General features: G+C 39.3%; 1 protein-coding gene across 1 annotated transcript in view; it reads right to left on the reverse strand.

Moving 5' to 3' along the window:
* Positions 1 to 1,191: 1,191 nt before the first annotated feature.
* LOC134679591 (cadherin-related tumor suppressor) overlaps positions 1,192 to 15,107 on the reverse strand; it is a 141,852-nt gene continuing 127,936 nt past the window's right edge. The window contains exons 4-9 of the mRNA XM_063538544.1: positions 13,137 to 13,338; positions 12,490 to 12,677; positions 10,671 to 11,093; positions 10,065 to 10,566; positions 4,592 to 9,953; positions 1,192 to 4,374 (exon numbers count right to left, since the gene is read on the reverse strand). Coding sequence (XP_063394614.1) covers positions 1,764 to 4,374; positions 4,592 to 9,953; positions 10,065 to 10,566; positions 10,671 to 11,093; positions 12,490 to 12,677; positions 13,137 to 13,338 — 9,288 coding nt within the window. The 3' untranslated portion in view covers positions 1,192 to 1,763. The remainder of the gene's footprint in view (positions 4,375 to 4,591; positions 9,954 to 10,064; positions 10,567 to 10,670; positions 11,094 to 12,489; positions 12,678 to 13,136; positions 13,339 to 15,107) is intronic.

Below are 15,107 nucleotides of genomic sequence, written 5' to 3' on the forward strand. Positions count from 1 at the left end.
GGGAGCCTAGCCAAGATGACAAACACCAATCCAAATATAGTGCATTGGCAGGCGTGGCTCACTCCGCGATTTCGTCGCTTTGCTACAGGTAGCTAAAACTCCATCCGTTCGACCCCAATTTTGGGGCTTGCCATAAGCCGCGCGTGGCGCTGTCGCCACCTAGCGGCCATATCTGTGCTGATTGTGACAGACGCGTTTTGTTAGAGAGTGAGTCTTCTGTACCTAGTACTATTATTTATTCTGTGGCATTGGGGGAAATGCGAAGGCGGGGTAATTCCGAAACTGGCAAATATCTACTAAACTAGAAACACTTTCTACTGTAGCAACAGTACGCAAGATGCCATGTAAGCGTTGCAGCGGCGTAAGTGTTGCTAAAGTATGAAGTGTTTCTAGTTTAGTAGATATTTGCCAGTTTCGGAATTACCCCGCCTTCGCATTTACCCCAATGCACCCTATCAATAAAGTATGGAAATAGTCACGTGACTTTTCGTAGCATCTGTCATCTTGATACATTTTTTTTTCGTTTGCCTAAACAAAAACACGTTACTCGAATATACAGGGTGCGTATCACTCTTCCAAATTAGTGCAATAGAGACTGTTGCGTTTAGTTTGCTACGGAGCGTTAACGATTGGCATGGTTGTCTACTACATCAATAACGCAGCAGATCTCATTTCCATCCATTTTGTTCAGTACGTTAATTGCCTCTAGTTTGGAGTTCAGGTCCTGCAGCGCCATCTATATGATTGAACGAAGGTTTAGTTATTTTGAAACAAATTTCCTGTTATCTTCAAGCGTTATACTGTTCCTTTAAAAACCTATTTCATAGCAGATTCAGGGTATCGATAAATAAATAAATTTAATTATTTGAGTTATTTTTTTATTGTTCATATTAACATAAATCAGTCGGTCATCGTAAACAAAAAGGCATTTGGCACTTTGTTTGCTAACAGTATGGCTCGATAAAATTTTCAATTTTCAAAGTCGTTTGTCAAATTACTATTCAGAGAGACTTATTAATTGAAATAAATAAAATTGCAGGTCAGCCAACATACATACATAGGTACTATACAGGCTGTTTGGTACATCGTTTGCCAAATTAAAACGGCAGATAGGTTGAGTCATTTGCTATCTTCTCAGGCCTAGAAATTTTTAATTTGGTGAAAAATTTTTTTTTCACTTCTATGACAGTTTTTCGTAAATTTAAAATTTTTACTTGCGTAATAATAAAAAAACCATGGCCAATTTTGTTTTTCTAGGCGTGAGTAGATAGCAAATGACTCAACCTATCTGCCGTTTTAATTTGGCAAACGGTGTACCAAATACCCTGTATATATACATAGGAATACATACATAGGAATGCATACTATATTTTATAACAACCGAAATTTTTTAGAAAGGATAAAAGTGGTAATTTTGCTTGCTTGCCTCAGATACACAACCTAAAAAATACTGTTGGTGTTGTCTGCAACCTTATTTGTAAATTTATTTTTGATGACAATCTCAAAACTATGTATTAAAAAGAGACAGAAACTTAACTTCATTTCTTATATACAAAGTGACTTCCTATTCTATATATACATTCACGATATTCATTCAATACATTACACAATTGCATGAAGTTTATTACACAAAACGATCAACAAGATATGGCAAGAGAATTGAATCTAGAGAGACCTTGATACAAGATCGCAACAAATATTTGTACAAAACTTAAAATTACTCCAGACTATTTACAATATGTCCTTAAATAATAATTTATACATTACACGTATTCTTCTGATGGCTTAGGGGTGCCATTTGGAAGTCTTAAAGAGGAAGATATTCGACCGTTAACGGAGTCGGGCAATTCAGCAATATCTTTAAACACGCCAATCATACTTTCAAAATTCGGACCCCAGTTGAGCAGATAGTCCCAGCCTAAGGTAGCTGGGGCAGGCGACCCGTTAGCCTGCCGGTACAGCGCGGACCCTACGTGCGGCGCGAGGTCATCATCCGAAGCGACCAAAGTACTGAGAGATCCCCGAAAGGACGAATCAAAACTTTCATACGGGGGTGGTAAAATAGGCTTCTTCGAATTATTGCCGCTACCCACGTTGGGCCTTCTCACATCCTCTGGCTTGTCAGCATTTATACTATTATTATCATACTCTACTTCTGAACATGTAAAGCTATCATTACCGCTTTCATCGTCAGAGCCGGTTGAACTTCTATTGTCGACAGGTGGAGAGTGATGCCTGTGTGACATATGGTGACCGACCCCTCCACCTCGAGGTGCTTCGCTCGAGCTTGATACTGCATCTAAGGTTGACACTAGACTTGAAGTTCGTTGTCGTGCATTCATTCTCTCTATTTCTTCTGCGGTCAGACCGACCGCTCCCGACCCTACAGAAACTACTTGAGGAACTTGAGGTGGGGCACTAGGCGTTTTTCTGCCAGCGGATGAACTCTGGCCACTTAATTGAGACATGACCGGACTGTTCAAGCTTCGTTCGCTATTGCTATGAAGAGCATCTTTACCGACGCCTCCTGAGCTTGACGTAGTTGCGAGTAATGCGCTTTGTAGAGGCTTTCCTGAGATATCGTGAAGAGTAAGTATCCTTGGTTGTTGGCTTAGTTCACTACTAGGAGACAATCGGGCTAATGGTGTTGTTTGGTGTTGTCTTGGTTGTGACGGAGGCTGAGACGGTTGTGGTAGGACTCTCGGTGGGTAACCGGCATGATGTGGTGAATGCCTATGTTGAGGTGTTTGGTGCTTGTGGTGGTACCCAGCTATGGGAGGAGGTGTTGCTTTATATTTACGAATACCTGCAGCTTCTCGGAATCCCTTGTAATGGTAAACAATATCTATGTCCGATGGAGCAATAGAACTGGCGTTTTCGAGATCATAATGCTCAGGTATCTCCGAGTTCAAATCCATTCCACTTGGGTGGTCATGTGTATGATGGGAATTATTTGTAGATGGTGGTGGTGGCGGGTGATGATCTTCTCTTAGCGCAGGACTTTTGCCCACTACTTCACGCTCTATGATATCAGGTCTTTGTGGCCGAGGCGGGTCTATATTCATTATTTCACGATCTTTGTACTTTTTAGATAGTAGTTCGGGGCCAACTATATGACCGACGTTTCGCATAATGTCAGCATTATCAGACAAATAGCTGTTCAGACTTGTCTCGTTGCTGTGTAAATTTCGACTCATTATACTGTCATTGGTACCAGCTATCAAGTTCGGTGCATTCAACATAGCAGGACCACCGTTTTGTTTGGAATGCATGATGCTTTTCCCCGTCGGCATGTTACCCTTTTCTTTCTTTTGCTTTCGAAGACGGAACACGACGAACGATACTAAGATGGCAACAATCAGAATAATAAAGAAGACGATGACTAGGGTAATGCCGATACTGAGAGGATCGGGATTTTGTGCTAGGCCGACTCCGAAACTACTATGGCATCCAGCCAATATTTTTCCTTTACGAATTATTTCTTTAAATATACTTCCGTTTCCAGTAAAAGGTTGTAATTCGTTATTGATCGAAAAGTTTGCTAAACAGCCTTCAAAATTGTTGTTGCTGGTAACGGGCAAAAATTCTGTTTTTACGCCGCCAAATGAAATTACTGTTAAATAAGGGTCCAAAAAATCATGCACCCCGGCAGCGTCCAGTTCTTCGCCTACATTTGCACCATCTACTATAAGGCGAATGCTCCTTCCAAGAGAGAACAAAGTGACATTGTGCCAGGTGCCGTCAGCAACATCTACCTGTTCCACTTGTGTCATATTGACGATAGTATTTTGTTTTGAAGTGTAAACTATTTTTCCTTCCATTAATTCAATCAAAGTGTAGTACTTGTCAGTTGCAGAATAAAATAATATGCCTTCTTTACGATACGTTCTGAAAAAGAACGTCAGTGATTTAGCTGGATTGATGTGATTTTCAGAAAGTCTACTAGATTTCTTGTTCCAAGCTGTATCTTCTATGTAGAATGTCTCCAAAAGCTGCATTCTTCGATGTTTTTCCGAGATTGTATAGTACACAAATCCATTTCCACCAACAGATATAGGCTGGAATGACGAACCGCAGTCTGGGGATAGAACATTGCCATCGCATTTGCAGTAATTTGCCTTCCATCGGTCTAGGCATTCACCGTTGCCACACACGTCCTTTTTATAACAAGCTCCCTTCTCTTCTCGACCACAATTAGGCTCAACTCCACGGGATTTTATGGGATTTGTTAAATTTAATAAGCGTCCATTTATTGATATACTGTGAATACATCCGATAAAGTCATCAGTGTGAATTTGTCCCGGGCGCTCTAGGACTGGATCAGCTTTGTGAAGACCACCGATGAGAAGGCGTTCGTTGTTGAAGTTTAATGTCCTGAAAAGAAGCACACAAAACATCAATATTAAAAAGTAATCGAGTCTTGGTTATCATCACTATATATTTTTAATATAACTCAACAATATACCTACACATATTATTTTGTTAAATTTTCAAACTAGTCTGTAAGATGGGAATGGACTTTAATATTTATCTCAAGATAAGATATAAGGTTTGTACTCAAATATGCGTTAATTACTAATCAAATACGTACCCTGCTTGGCCAGTTTCATCGTTGTAGCAGGAGTGGTCGCCGGGTTCGCATTCCATGCAAACGTCACCATGGTCCGTGCAAGATGTGACGCTCAGCGAGATAACACGGCCGTTCCTGGTTGCGGTCAACTTGTACCATCCGCCGTCTGCGAAGTTCTTCCTATTATCCGTGATAGCAACTGAAGCAATAGATGTCCTCGCACCTCCAAATGAAAACACAGGTGTTCCCCCTAGAAGCTCAATTGCAATAAAATCGGATCTCCCTCCTGTTTGTGCCCCGTAGTTGTACAGTAGCAGCGCATCAGACTTAGTAGTTGCAAATATGATTGTAATGTCGTTAGTAGAAGCATCCAAGGCCGGAAATTGCATATAAGATAGTTCATTAAATCCGAAAGTAGAGCTTTCACAATGTGCACCGTAACGGCCATTTGTGCAGCTGCACTTGTATCCAGGCTTCAGGCTTATACATATTCCGCCATTGAGGCAAGGGTTGGGTCTGCAGGAGTCCACTAAGGCTTCACACTCATTCCCGCGATAACCAGGACGGCACAAACAGAAGAATGTTTTTCTATCCGCACTCTCTTTGCAAGATCCACCATTTTTACATGGATTTGTATTACATAAGTCGTCTCTTTCCAATTCACACGTTTTGCCTTCACGGCGAGGTGGACATGTACAAACAAAGTCATGTCCCTGTTTTCGACACTGACCTCCAAAGCGACATGGGTTTGGAGAGCACGGATCTTGTCGTTTTTCACATTTGTCGCCCATAAATCCTTCCGTGCAATGACAAGTGAACTCGTGCCGCACTAAAGGCGATGAAAGAATTAAAGCGGCACTCTCTGTTATTTTAGTTTGGTCTAAAACTTTTATTGAATCAAAGCAAATACCATTATTTTGGCATTCGTGGAAAGAACACGGCATGTAAGATACTATTATTTGACTCTTTAATAACTTTGACATGTCGCGCTCTTTGGCTTTCAAGTGTTTTTCTGTAAGCTCTCTTTTCCAGACTGAATGGTTTCCTTTAGTAGCTATTGTAAGATACAAGTTACCATCATCCTCATTGATACTGTATAAATAAACACTTTCTGTGTTTTTGAGTCCCGTTTTCAGGGTTTCAAGTAAACTTCTATAATAATGTGTCAGGAAATGAGATGCCGTCATATTCACGATTCTCAGGGTTACAGACTGCTCTACTGTATTATTATCAAAAGAGAAGTATTCCACGCTAACAGATGAGACCACATCTCTGTGAATGCCATCATTACCAGACACAGAAAATGAATATCCTTGGCCTGGTCTCACTGCATTTGTGTGTAAATCACATCCCTTTTTGACATACAATAATGAAAGCGTGAGGTCGGATGTCGAGTCTTTGATAATTTTGCATTTGTAGTCGCCAACAATGTCTAGGTCATTTGGTTTAACGTCGGCTATTTTTCCAGATGGCACTTTATTGTTAAATACATAGACAAGTACATGCACTGATCTTGATGTTGGTGGGTTGTCATTACGATCTAGTACTTTTATAGGTATTGTATAATTTGATGACATGACGGGTGTTCCGCTATCTTCTATCTGTATGATTATTTCTAAATAAGGAGTCAGTTCTCTATCTATTTTCTTTGTAGTTAACAAAACTCCTGTATGCTTGTGTACTTTAACGAAATTTTGATGTTTTCCTCCTATGATAGAATAAGAAAATGGAGCACCGTTTGGTGGAAGATCGGGATCCTTTGCAGTGAGTGTTGTTATGCTGGTGTTTGGTGGTTCGTTTTCAAAAACAGCGCCATTAAAGTTGGCGACATCAAATATAGGACCATTGTCATTAATGTCAGTTAAGGTTATCGTCACTGTGGCTGTACCAGTTTGAGGTGGAACACCGGTATCAATGGCGCCAACAATCAAAGAATATGTGGGCAGTGCCTCTCTGTCCAGGTGACGTGCAACTTCTATTTCACCAGATAATGGGTCTATTTTAAAATCTTGATTGACATTTCCTCCAATTATTGAGAAGCTGAACTGATTATTCTGCGGGCGAACATCTTTGTCAAGGGCTTGGACTTGTATGACTTGGTGTCCTATGTTGGCACCTTCAGAAATGACCGCCTCGTAGTTATGGCGCAAGAATTCGGGTGGATCGTTACCATCTTGTATAGATATTATTACTTGTGCTTCGTCAGTATCGTTTCCATGTATTCCTCCAGAATTTTTAGCTAGCACTGTCAACACTACTCTATTTTGGGTTTCTCTATCTAAATATCGAGCGACTCTTATAACACCGGTTTGAGAGTTAATACTGAAGCCTTTATCGTTACTAGAACCCACGAATAGGTAGTAAATTATTCCATCATCACCGTTATCTTGATCAGTTGCTTGAATAACGCCAACATTTGTGCCAACCTCAGCTGATTCTGATACATCAAAGTGAAATACTGGCTGAATAAACTTTGGATAAAATTCGTTTACACCTGTAATTTCTACTAATACTTCAGTCATACTCTTCATTGTAGTATCTGGATTTGCAGCCAGTATTTCAATTTTATACATGGACTTTTCTTCATAATCAAATATTTCTTTAGAAAATATTTCGCCAGTATTTGCATCAATACGAAACAAGGACTTCATTTCATTATTTTTAATTGAATATTTAATAATTGCATTTTTTGGCGAATCTATATCAATTGCTTTTACTGTAAAAATGAAACTATTAACTGGTGCATTCTCTGGTAAGAAGGCGGTGTAGTGAGTTTGGTTGAAAAGGGGAGCATTGTCATTGATGTCGGTTAAAATAATTGTCAATGTAGCAGTTGTCTCTTTTGGCTTAAAGCCCAGATCGCTGGCAGTTATGTTCAAACGATACTCTTGAATCGTGTCGTAATCAAGTGGCCGTAGAATGCTTATCGTGCCTGATACGGGATCTACTGCAAAATCTTTTCCGACGTTCCCAGATGATATAGCATATCGGACTATTCCGTTTGGACCTTCGTCATCGTCGCTAGCTTTAACTGTTAGTATAGAAGATCCGGTTGGTTCATTTTCTGGTACTATAACTTGATAGCTTAGTGCTGTAAATTTAGGTGCAAACATATTATCACCGGTTACAACAAAAGACATATACGTTTCATCTGATTGCGGAGGAACTCCACGATCGACGGCTTTTACTTTCAGCACGTAATATTGACCAAGATCATAAAATTGTTTCTTGACAATTATCCAGCCGTCTCTTTTGTCAATGGTGAAATATGTTGAACCATTGCCTCCGGACACGTAATATTCAACTTCTGCGTTAATTCCAAAGTCCAAATTATCTTCGGCAATCAGTTTGACGATTTTTTCGCCTAAAGTAGCATCCTTTGGAACAGGTACCAATCTTTCGTGGTCACGGAATTTAGGCGAATTATTATTCGCATCCACAACATTGATCGTAACCAAGCATTCTGATGACATTGGGGGTTTACCATTATCTGTAGCTATGACAATGACGGAATAAGTATTTTCAGGTGAAGAGTTTATCGATGTTCTTTTATATCTCAGTACATATTTGCTCAATATTTCACCTGTTGCAGGATCGATCGTGAATATATCCGAAGGTTGCTGTAATGCATAAGATATTATAGAATTTGGCCCTTGTTTATCTCTGTCATTTGCAATGACTTGTCCTACAAAACTATTCTTCTTTTGTAACTCTGGGAAGTTGAAACTGTAATAAGAGTACTCGAATTCTGGAGCATTATCATTTTGGTCCTGTATAGTTATTGTTAAAGGTGTTTCTGATCTCCACGCTCCGTCAATGGCGGCAACTTTCAATATGTATTCGTCTTGTAGTTCTCTGTCCAAGGATCCAACGACAGTCACATTACCGCTGATGGGATCGATAACAAACTTTCCACCGGGGTTTTCTACAAAACTGTATGTTGCATTAGCATTTGGCCCCGAGTCCAAATCAGAACTAGTTACTTTGATTACAAAGGATCCAATTTCTGCATTTTCTGTGACGTTTACGCTAAACAGCCTTGTAAATCGTGGCGGATTGTCATTTTTATCTAAAACTGTTACGATAACTGTTGAACTTCCTACCAACTGAGGAGTTCCATGATCATAGGCTTCTACCAATAATTCATAAAATGGAGTTGTTTCTCTGTCTAAAGCCATATTAGTATATATTTCTCCACTTTCAGAGTCGATTTCAAATGTTTCTTCATAATCATTAACTAATCTGTAACTAATTCTACCATTTTCATTAGAATCGTCATCGTGAGCTTCTATTTTAATGACAAGTTGTGAAGGGGACTCCTCTTCTAAGACAGTTGCATTGTAGAGTGCCTGTTCAATGATGGGAGCATTATCATTTGCATCAGTTACTTTAATTTCGATTTCTATAAAAGACTTTAGTGGTGGGTTATCAGAATCTCTTACTTCAAACCAAACTTCATATAAAGGCATGGTTTCGTAATCAAGACCTTTTCCGGTGACAAAAACTTCTCCACTCATTGGCTCTACTCTCAAAGCATCACCTACGTTGCCGCCAGCAATGGCGTATTGTAATAGACCTGTTGGACCTGTCTTTGGTGATGATGCTGATAGCCTTGTAACTAAAACACCTTCAGGTGTATCTTCCGAAAATGTGAACGTTAATTTATTTGTAACCGCAAATTTTGGAAAATTTCTTACTGACTTGGGTATAAGCTTTAATTCAGCTGTGGTTTGTCTCGGTGCAGTACCTGAATCTGTAGCAACTATTATTAAATTGAAAGTTGAACCACTTTTGCCTCGATATTTCATAAGATTTTCCTCCGCTTTTATTACGCCAGTTTCTTTGTTTATAGTGAATAAATTTTGATGTTCACCTTTTAAATCATATTTTATTTTCTTGTTTAAGCCGATATCGCTATCTGTAGCTTTAACACCAAAAATAAAATCTCCCGTGACAGTGCGATCTGAAATGTAGGTTTCATATTCCGGTTGGGGAAAGGTTGGCGTGTTGTCATTTTCATCGTCAACGACAATTGTAAGATTGGCCGTAGCTGTGCGTGGATCAGTCGTGGATGAATCTTGTGCCATTATTATTAGATAATAGACATCCCACTCTTCTCTGTCTAATGATGCATTAGTAGAGATAACGCCTGTTCCAACATCAATTAGAAATCTTTCAGATTTGTCACCCAGGATACTGTAACGAATTTTGGCATTATTTCCAATATCCTTATCTGTTGCTTTTGGGCTAAGTATTATAGTTCCTATAGGTAAATTCTCTTTGACTCTTGTTTTGTAACTTTGTCTTTCAAATATGGGGCTATTGTCATTGACATCTTGTATGATTATTTTCACTGTACCAGACCCGGTTAAAGGAGGTGAACCTGAAAAAGACAAAATAAATCAATATGATTTGTTACTAAAAAGCGCAAAAAAAAACAGAAAGAACAATGAATTGAATGAATTTACAATTTCTTAAGATAACGCTTCCTTACCTGTATCCATAGCTACGAGTGATAATGTGTACTCATCTTGTATTTCTCGATCGAGTGTTCTTAACAACGATATTTGTCCAGTCGACGCATTTATTTTGAACAGGTCAGCATCACCTTCTTTTATAAAATAGCGTACTTGATTATTGAAGGGCGGAGAGTCGGCATCATAAGCATGAATGGTTATAACATAGCCGCCATTAGGAGGTATTACATTTTCCATTACGTACGCTAAGTACGGTGAATCTAAGAACGTAGGCGGGTTATCGTTAATGTCTTGGATTGAGATAGACAGCTGAGCCGTGTCAAATTTAACGTCGTCTTCCGCACAATCTTCGGCCCTTATGGTTAGAATATAACGAGCTTTCCTTTCAAAATTAAGGTTTTTAGCAACCCTTACAATTCCTGTATCCTCACTTATACTGAAATCACGGTTTTCGTCTCCAGAAGCAATAGAGTATCTAACTCTTCCATTAGCATCTTCATCTATATCAGTAGCCGAAACCTGTAAAAAATAAATGAACATCTTAGTAAAAGCAATATCGTTTTTTTAAGAAGGTACTGCTTAATTTTAAGAAATACAAGAAGTATGTTTTAACAAATATATACCTGCAAGACACTTGCTCCAATGCTAGCATTTTCTGGTACGGATGCACTATACTGTTTTGGATCAAATACAGGACTGTTATCATTTTCATCCAAAATTTTTACTTCGATCAACGTTTTTGATACTTTCGGAGGATCACCTCTATCTTTAGCCGTTACGGAAAGCATATAACTAGATTTTAGTTCTCTATCAAGCTTGCCCGTGGCTCTCAGTATTCCATCAACATTTCCCAATGAAAAGTAGCCATTAACTTCTTGGTCCGAAGCCATAAAATACTCAACATATCCGTTTCTTCCCTCGTCTTTATCCACAGCCTTAACAGTCATCACAACAGTGTTGAGCGGAATATTCTCGGAAATGGTTATTACATTTGCAGAAACAAATTCTGGGGCCATATCATTGACATCTTTTAACTGTATGGTGACCTGAAAATTATAAAATAATATACGTTAATAATTTTATCTTGGAAATACTTGAAAATCTCCATTACATGTGCGTATTTGTATAGAAATAAAATGGTTGCATCATCATATAAAATTGGGGAGCAGATAAATCTCTTTTATAAAATAGAATATATATAAAATAAACGAAGGAATATGAACTGTAAGTAGCGTCTAGGCACAGCTGCTTATCCTCTCTCATCAGTGGCATATTGTGCTCTTTAACAATAGCACTCTTTAACAATGCGAACTAATGAACGTAAGTTTTTAAAACATTTTTACTTTTACCTACTTCAACATTGAAGCTCACATCATTTCGTGTGCATGGAAATTATTCAAAGAAAAAATACTTTGACATTTTTACATAATTTTCATAAGAAAACGACTTGTTCCCATAAACCACAAGGGCTTGTTAAGTTAGGGATAGTATTCGTAGAGGTGATAGCTTGTTAGAGGAGTGCCACTAAAAATAACACGTGTCCGCTAAAGCAAATATTGCCGCGGCTACATTTGAACAGGCCGAATGATCAAGAGTAAACTGAAGTTTTTTCACAAGTGAACTGTGTACACAGTGATTGTGAGATCTGGAGTAGTTTTAATGATGAGGGAAGAATTTTAACACAATTGCAAACTCAAACAATTTATTTTATTATGCTTTATTCATTGCTATTAATCCGAATAATGATGTCTGTAGTTACAGTGTATGCGGGTAATTTATTGGTAGGAGGTGTTTTCGAAGCTATAATGATCGAAAAAAGGAAAGATCGACGAGGGGATCATAATCACTAACAATGCACACAAATATCAGAAATCGTATAGGTCTGTCGCTCTCAAACAGGGAAATAGATTATAACTTAGTTAATATTCTTTGGAGAGTGGCTTAATCGATGTTTCTGATAGTTAGGTACTGGGTTAAACTGTTTTTATTTCTTATTACAGTTAACTGGCAGTTGGTAGACCTTATTGCTTTGCAATACCATTTACAAATAATCAATTAACTTTTTTGACGACAGATAATACAGATATTGTAGGTACCTGCACGGTAGACGACAGCTGCGGCTCGGACAGGCGCGCAGAGTCCTTCGCAGTCACAACGAGGTAGTAGATGGGCAACGTCACCCGGTCCAGCAGCCGCGCGGTGTACATCGTCCCGTTAGGAGCAATCGAGAAGTCCTGTGCGTCGTCTCCTGGTGTGATATTGTAGGTACTTGCACGGTAGACGACAGCTGCGGCTCGGACGGGCGCGCAGAGTCCTTCGCAGTCACAACGAGGTAGTAGATGGGCAACGTCTCCCGGTCCAGCAGCCGCGCGGTGTACATCGTCCCGTTAGGAGCAATCGAGAAGTCCTGTGCGTCGTCTCCTGATGTGATATTGTAGGTACCTGGACGGTAGACGACAGCTGCGGCTCGGGCGGGCGCGCAGAGTCCTTCGCAGTCACAACGAGGTAGTAGACGGGCAACGTCTCCCGGTCCAGCAGCCGCGCGGTGTACATCGTCCCGTTAGGAGCAATCAAGAAGTCCTGTGCGTCGTCTCCTGATGTGATATTGTAGGTCAACTTGCCGTTTAGCCCTGGAAATTGTACATAACGATATTTACTTCGTGCTTCCGAGAAAAATGAAAGGATGCATAAAGAATGATTTCAGTTCATAAAATACAGATCGCATGTGAACCTTACATAAAATTCACGTTTTTCCCCAGTTTTATTTAAATAAGAATACTAATTGTGTACAAAATTGTTTTAAACCTAGAAGTGCCTATTTATAGCAAGCCTATCTAAATTAATTGGTCTATGCATAATATGCATTACCTATCCTAATTTTACTTACTTTAAATTTTCCTGTTTAGGTACGCATGAAAGTATAAAGCAACCATTTAGATCCATAAATTGTAGCATATTGCAGAATATTGGACAATTTTGAGAAAATTGCACAAATCTCCGACTTATCCGAATTATAATAGGACAACTACAAACCATGACATTTTTGCAAAGAAACTCATCACATACCTACACATAATTTCTCAACATACCCGAATCTAAATCCGTAGCACTGATAGTAACAACAGAAGTGCCGATAGGAACGTCCTCAGGGATCTCATTGGAGAAGCTCATGGGATCGAAGACCGGCGCGTTGTCGTTGAGATCCACCACGTTGATGTACACCGTCACGGTGCCTGAGAGCGAGGGCCGGCCGTTGTCCACGGCCTGAGTTACCAGAATGTAGTGCTGCGTCTGGAAAACGGAAGATTGAAGCTTAAATCAAAGTGGTTAATGTTGGTTTTAGGTTTAATTGTGTGGGATAAGCAGTGAAAAAAATCCTGTGCGACAACTAAAATTATATTATCATATTAGTAACAGGTCGGATAAGTAATAATAAATTTGGAAAATGGTCATGCTACTTTTAAAGCGAAAAAAACAACGCAAGCTGCTTATTTAAAATGGCTCAAATGTTTCAAATTCCTAATAACGAAGCACAAGCTACAGAAGCGGGTGATGTTAAAAACCTAAATGCCGAAAATTCTCAGCATAAGGCCTGTAATATTTTAAGAGGCTTTTTAAATTTAGTTATGTTCTTTGACGTGATGTTGTCTACGAATTGCATGTTGCAATTTAGTAGTTTAGGCATAAACAAACATCAGAGTTGGTATCATTTGCTAGGACCATGTATAAAAATGGTCACAATATACATAGGTATGGTTATGGCATGATACTGCGGAATTAAATATTATATGGTGTTGTGACTTGTGACATAACGTGACACCGTGTTGTAGCAATTACGACGTGCATTGTAAATATTGACGATACGACATCGTATAACATCCACTTGTATTTTAGCCCTAACCGGCATATATATCACCAAATAAGTGTTTATTTTAAAAGTATTTAAAAACTTCATTTGTATCAAAAACCACACAGCAGTAAAGCGCTGCTATAACATTTCACGGACGTCGCTGGCATTCAGATTTCCACTTTTTACTTTTTCAACATCTCATTTTACCTGTAAATACCGTTGTAAAAGCAACCTTGCCCTATGTAAAATAAAGTACATTTCGAAATAACGCAAAAGTGAGATATGAGGTCGAGAAAGTAATGTCGATTTTTCATTATAGTAGGACACCGAAACCTCCCAGCTATGACAAGCTCCTTCATTCTCGGATCGTGAACTGAGTTGGCCGTTTAAAAAACGGTTCGTGCTCGCGGAATCCGGCTCGCGGATGTTTTGCAGACGGCTGCTTTGTCTGACATTGTTTGAGCCTTAATTTCGATGGTGGATCGAGCGGGCAAATGCCGAATATGATGCGCGACGGGAAAAAACTGTACCTGGATGAAATTAGCAGCTCTCTAGCAGGGTACGCGGAATTGGCGGGCGGTCGACAGAACGAGTGTACCCCGAATTGTTTTTATTAATTAGCGAGCTTGGCCGACTTGATGAGTCTCCGGCGACGGTTCGGCCGCGCCGCGACTTGCGCCCTTGCGGCCCGCGCGCTCCAGCGCCGAGAAAGGCCAACTGACGAAACGTGGAGATAAATTTAACAAACAATGGAACGAGTTTTTTAGTGTTTCAATAGTAACTATTAAAATATTCTAGAAGTATCCTTTTTGTTGAAAGTCGGGTTTGTAAGTCAGTCTGACGGGCGGATAACTTATTTTGCGATACGTTTCAAGGCATCTGCGTTTCAATAGGTGATTATATCTAATTAAACACAGACGTCTCTTTACGATAGCTGGATAATGGGAAGAGATTCTTTGATGGCAACTTATTGTATGTGGTATACGTTATAGAGCTCTTATTGATACCGCGCGTTATGATATAGCGTTTATATCTAAACGCGCGGTACCTATCTGAAAGTGAGATAAGAGTGGCCATAATAACGCCTACTGGACGAATATGGAAATAGGATATTAAATTAGCGCATTATAGTACTTGTATATTTAACAATAAGTGCAGTCAAAATAATGACTAAGTGATCAAAAAATAAAATCATCATAAAATATGCAGT

This window comes from Cydia fagiglandana, chromosome 1, assembly GCF_963556715.1.
Source record: "Cydia fagiglandana chromosome 1, ilCydFagi1.1, whole genome shotgun sequence".
NCBI lineage: Eukaryota > Metazoa > Arthropoda > Insecta > Lepidoptera > Tortricidae > Cydia > Cydia fagiglandana.